This window comes from Telmatherina bonti (genome assembly GCF_933228915.1).
Source record: "Telmatherina bonti genome assembly, chromosome: 15".
Classification (NCBI taxonomy): Eukaryota; Metazoa; Chordata; class Actinopteri; order Atheriniformes; family Telmatherinidae; genus Telmatherina; species Telmatherina bonti.
The window spans coordinates 5,393,442-5,398,871 of record NC_136613.1 but is presented as its reverse complement, the minus strand read 5'-3'; the positions used below and the strand labels follow the sequence as shown (position 1 = coordinate 5,398,871).

The following is a 5,430-nucleotide window of genomic DNA, read 5'->3' as shown; positions in this document are numbered from 1 at the left end:
TGTCCTTCAGCGGGGAGAGACTCCACAGTCGGCATTCCGTGGGCCGACTCTTCCGGTTGGCATTTCTTTGATCGGATGCTATCACATGTGGACAAAGGGAAATCAAACCGTTTTGCTGATATGCAAATCAAGCTAATTTAACTGACAAAAGCTTTCCCTCGTCTGCACATTCGGCTTTTTGATATAAACCCCAACTCAGCTGCAGCTGGAAGGGAGGCAAGCAACACCGGTAATAATGAGAAAGGTAAGGCGCAAACGGAAAGGAAATTCTCTGCAAAGCGTGACCAGATTCCAGTTAGCTGCAAGCCACGGCTGCTTCTGCTTCCTTCCCTTCCAGATCGTTTTCTTTGAGGATAAGAACTTCCAAGGCAAAAGCCATGAGTGCAGCACCGACATTCCAGACCTGAGCTCCTACTTGAGCTGCTGCAATTCCATCAAGGTGGAGAGCGGCTGCTGGGTGCTCTACGAACGTCCCAACTACGCCGGCTACCAGTACGTTCTGAGTCCCGGGGAGTACCCGGACCACCAGCACTGGATGGGATTCAACAACACCATCAAGTCTTGTCGTTCCATCAAAAATGTAAGCTCATGCAAGCATCCATGATACAGTACTGCTTTAGCCCTGCTTCTTTAAGGCTGGAGATGCCGTTAGATGGAAAGAAATGGAGTGAAATGAGGTTCTTTAAGGTTTGAGAATAATTTGTGCAGCAGAGAGCTCAGCTCCTCTAAAATACCGCAGAGTGCACCAACCAGACGGTAATCAGTCAAAGGGCAGCAGACAATAAGCCGAGATAAAAGGCTCATGGTTTGGCAGCAGGGTGCTTCATGCCATGCACATCAGATGCTGAAGGAAGCTCGGAAAACAGCCAAGAAAGGAGCTGGAAGCCAGAGAGTGAGGACATGATTTGCATGATGACTACTGTAACGACTAACCAACGCAACTCTTTCCAGGTGTACGGAAAGTCCTGGAAGATCAGGTTTTACGACAAGCAGGATTTCAGCGGACAGGCGGCGGAGTGCGGTGAGAACTGTCCCTCGATTTACGAAGCCTTCAAGTTCCGGGAGTTTCGCTCCTGCGTGGTGATGGATGGTGCGTGGGTCCTCTACGAACACCCCTATTACTGCGGGCACCAGTACTTCCTGGAACGTGGCGAGTACCCCAACTACACTGACTGGGGCGCCAACTCCTCTGCAGCCGGTTCCTTCCGCATGATCACAGAGTTCTAGTGCAGCCAAAAGGGTTCTGCAAGCTCAGAGAAAGACCAACAAAGTACTGCAGAACATTTCCTGGGTCCCCACCAACGTTGTGGCATCTGAGGACGACCTCCAACACGCCGAGGTGCCTCCCGCCGGTCCCCCTCGTCCCCACCCTCAGTGTTGCACATGAATAAAGGCTCTTCTAAGAAACCATGTCTGTATCATATCTGTTTCCTACCTCACACCTCAGTCCATCCCCAGTGGAAAGTGGTTTAAACCAACCACATGGCAGCGGGATCGACCTTGACCATGTCATCAAAGGGGATGGTTGTTGGTCAAACTGCAGCATGTTGGATTGGCTTTGTGGACTGGTCTGGAATAAATCCAACACAGTTTTTACCCTCAAACAGTGACATACCTAACAACTAACAGTTATTATTCAGTTTTAACCAAAGTTTGACAGTATTTAAGGCTCTTTATTACAACCATCTGGCATTTCAGTGCAGTTAAAAATAATCTGCATTCAGTCCTACGTCCAACTGGCTCGACTGGAGTCTCAGTCAGTGTGAGGGGCCGAGTCGAAAAACCAGAGAAGCACAGGGAATGTTTTTAGAAAAATATAATGTCTACATTTATTTAACAGAAATAACAAAATGAATCTTTCAGTGCAATAACTTTGGGCCCATAAAAGAGGTCAAAGAAACCAAACGTCAACCTAGGTATTAACATAAGGAACTCAAACACTAACTGACCTACCTACCTGACACACAAGGGACACACATATACTGGCTGATCAGGCCATTTTGACACAAGGGGGGGAGACAATACAATACTATTTACCAACTGTAACATAAACTTAACTTATCAAAAAGTGTTACATATAATCAGTTAAGACAATAAACTAAACAATCTGAAATGCCTAAATAATGCAAACCAACTGACAAACAATCAATAGAAAACCTAAACCCCTCCTACACTTCCCTCCTATAAAAAAAAAGATGGTTCTGCCCAATTAGGCCTCAGCCTGATTTAAGGAGCTCCAGTGCAGCCAGGACTCTTCTTTGGCAGGCTTGGGAACACCAAGGAACTGGCAACTCAAACGGAAAATATATTAACTGAAAGCTAAGCAAATTGATAAGGTGACAATATAAGTTAACTAAGTGTGTGCACCCAGTTAGTGCAACCCCCTGTCAACCCAGCTAATAAATAATATGAAAAATGATAAAGTATCTTTAAAGTGTTAGTAATAATTGAGAAGAAAAAAAAAGAAAGTTACCAGACCTTTACTGTGTGGCAGCTCATGCTGCCCTCACAGTCAGTATCAGCAGTTAATCCCAACAAGCTATGAACTGGTTTGTGTCCACTGTGGGTGCTGCACTCATGGCTGCAGCTGATTTTATTTCTTTACAAAAAGCATATTTACTAACTGTGATGGTTCACACGGAGGCTGTCCTGTCCTCACAGCAGGCCAACTTGCAGCCTCATGCCGATCATTAAACCAGCCAGTGATGGCAGAAGCTGCTCCACACAGCCTGTAGCGCCGTCCCAGTGAAGGTTACTGGGCAGAACTGGACGTAGTTCTGAGACTGCAAACCTGCTGCTACTGGCTGGGAGAAAGGGTTTAGGAGGCTGCACGTGTTCTGTACAAGTCTGAATGCATTAAAATCCTGTATAAGATGGTGTCCATTATTACAGAAGGGGAATATCTATTTATGCCAAATTTTATGTATTTAAAACATTTTCTTTTGTGGTTTTTGGTTTCATTTTAAATGTAAACATGTTTCTGTTTACACTGAGCAGTTTTATGTATTGAATTCAGTGATGGACCATCTGTCCAGGTGTTCCCGCCTCTCGCCATTACATTGTTTTGCAAAATAAAAGCAATATTTGTAAGTTTCGACCAACAACAATGGTGATTTGCAGGTGTTTCCATTGAACTATGATTACTGCATAAGCCAAGGTCTCGTAAAATCTCATCCAGATGGACGAGGTTTTACGAGAATAGCGGCTTACGCGAGGTAGCCACTAAGTGTTATTACGGGCTTTTCTACTTGCTGCAGATATACACATTAGGTTAATTGGTTACTCTAAATTGCCCCTAGGAGTGAGTGTGAGTGGTTGTGTGTCTCTGTGTGGCCCTGCGATGGACTGGCGAGCTGTCCAGGGTGTACCCTGCCTGTCGTCCAAAGCCAGCCTGGGATAGACTCCAGCTTCCCCGCAACCCTGAATTTGATTAAGCGGTTCAGAAAATGAATGAATGAATGAATACTTGCTGCAGAGAATTTACTACAACTTTTCAAACCATTTCTTCCTAATTTTCATTCCTAAAACTCTGAAATTCACTGTTGTTTGTTCCACACCGCACCATCTTTACTGGAAATGAACTGGTCACGACCCCCATGTGATGTCCAGGGACACGTAAATGCGAAAAAAGTGTATTTTTATTTTAAATATATTTCTATATAAAAACATCTGAAAACCACCTTATGCGAGCGTAAAAACTTTTTAGTGATATTTCAGGTTTTTTTTAAAAAGCAGGTTTTTATTAGCATTTTTCATTGCGATATTTAGTTTTTGCGAAATTTTAGCTGTAGTGGAAACGTACCTAGTGATTGCTGGGATAGACCCTGCGACCCTTCATTGGCCCAAGCGGTTAAGAAAATGGATGGATGTTTTGCATTTGGTTCCCTTGCTGCCTGAAAATAACCAAGGTACGTACTTGACCATCCTTTTGACCTACAGTTACACCCCTAATAACTACTTGTTATAGCATTTTACTAAGTTTTAAAGCTTTCTTTGCACCTGTAATGCTTTTAATGAACAGGAAATGTGCTCTGCAGGTATACTTTGCCCAACAGAGGCTGAAACTCTTCCACATAGCTGCACAGTTTTGGATGTTGCATGTCACTTACTTCCATGGCTGTAGAACTGGTTAGGGTTGGTAGGAAGGAACACATTTTAACCAATGTCCAATAAGTCCTGAAATGTTTTCTAACACAGAAAGTTGAGAGATAGATCCTCTCTGTACGTCATCGGCTGCTTGCTGAACAGTCTTCCAGAAGACTCAGAGGCAGTCTGGAGAGTAATAAGCTTCAGACTTACCTGTTTAACCAAGCTTTGGAGCATAACTGGTACTTTCCTTACAGCTTTTACTCTCTTAATCTCATGTTTACCTGGGTTTTTTGTTCTCCCACACATTGTGTGCAGTTCTGTCAGCATGAAACTAAATGAAAACTGTATTTGAACATGTAAAAAAAAAAAAGCTGATAACCTGCATGAAAAAGAAACCGAATGACCCAAACTGGAGTTTTACAGCAGCTCAGATGTGTTTGGACCGAGCCGTTAGAAATTCTTGGCACTGCTGAACAACCATTGTGCGATGGGAGGCAATTCAGTGAGTAAGAACAAAAGGGAGACTCTGGATGAATATTTGAATTGTAATAAGTGTAACATGTCCTGCCAACCATGCATTTAGCAGTATTGTTCCTGCCATGTATAAAGAGTACTGTGCTGGTTGGTGGATTTAGTGTTTTAAGCTCCAGAGATGGAGAAGGTGGGTATTTAAAGGAACTAATCCTAACTTAAAAGGCAGATATGTTTTTGAGGGTGATTCTCACTGCGCGTGTTGTTTTCAGATTGTGTTTTATGAGGAGCGAGGATTTCAGGGGAAGTCCTACGACTGCAAGGGGGACTCAGCCGACCTGCATGGTTTCATCCACCGGTGCAACTCTGTTAAAGTAGAAGGTGGCTGGTGGGTTCTGTATGAACGAAACGGCTACGCAGGGTACCAGTATGTCATCGGTCCGGGGGAGTACAACGACTTCAGCCACTGGATGGGCTTCAATGACTGCGTCCGATCCTGCAGGATCATCAAAAATGTAAGTCCTCTACGAAAATGAAACTGTGCTTGTAAATGCTGCATTAAACTGATTGAACTGCCCTCAGGCCAAAGGACCGTTCAAGCTGAAGATGTTTGAGCGACCAAACTTTGATGGCCAGTCTCTGGAGCTGACCGAGAACATGAAGTCAGTGCAGGGGAAGTGGCTTCGCCATGAAGTTCAGTCCTGCAAGGTCCTCGAGGGGTCCTGGGTGTTCTTTGAACATCCCAACTTCAGCGGACGTCAGTACCTGCTGGAGAAAGGAGAGTACCGGCACCACTCAGAGTGGGGCGCTCTCACAGCGCATGTGGGCTCTATCAAGAGGATCATGGAGTTGTCGAAGGCAGCCGGTTAA

General features: G+C 44.5%; 1 protein-coding gene across 1 annotated transcript; it reads left to right on the top strand.

Moving 5' to 3' along the window:
* Window positions 1-235: 235 nt before the first annotated feature.
* Window positions 236-5,430, top strand: LOC306766511 (uncharacterized protein; the record flags this gene model as incomplete). Its single annotated transcript, XM_079254291.1, has 6 exons — window positions 236-244; window positions 338-580; window positions 952-1,220; window positions 4,198-4,279; window positions 4,833-5,075; window positions 5,143-5,430. The coding sequence occupies 6 exons, from the start codon at window positions 236-238 to the stop codon at window positions 5,428-5,430; spliced, it is 1,134 nt and encodes a 377-aa protein (XP_079110417.1).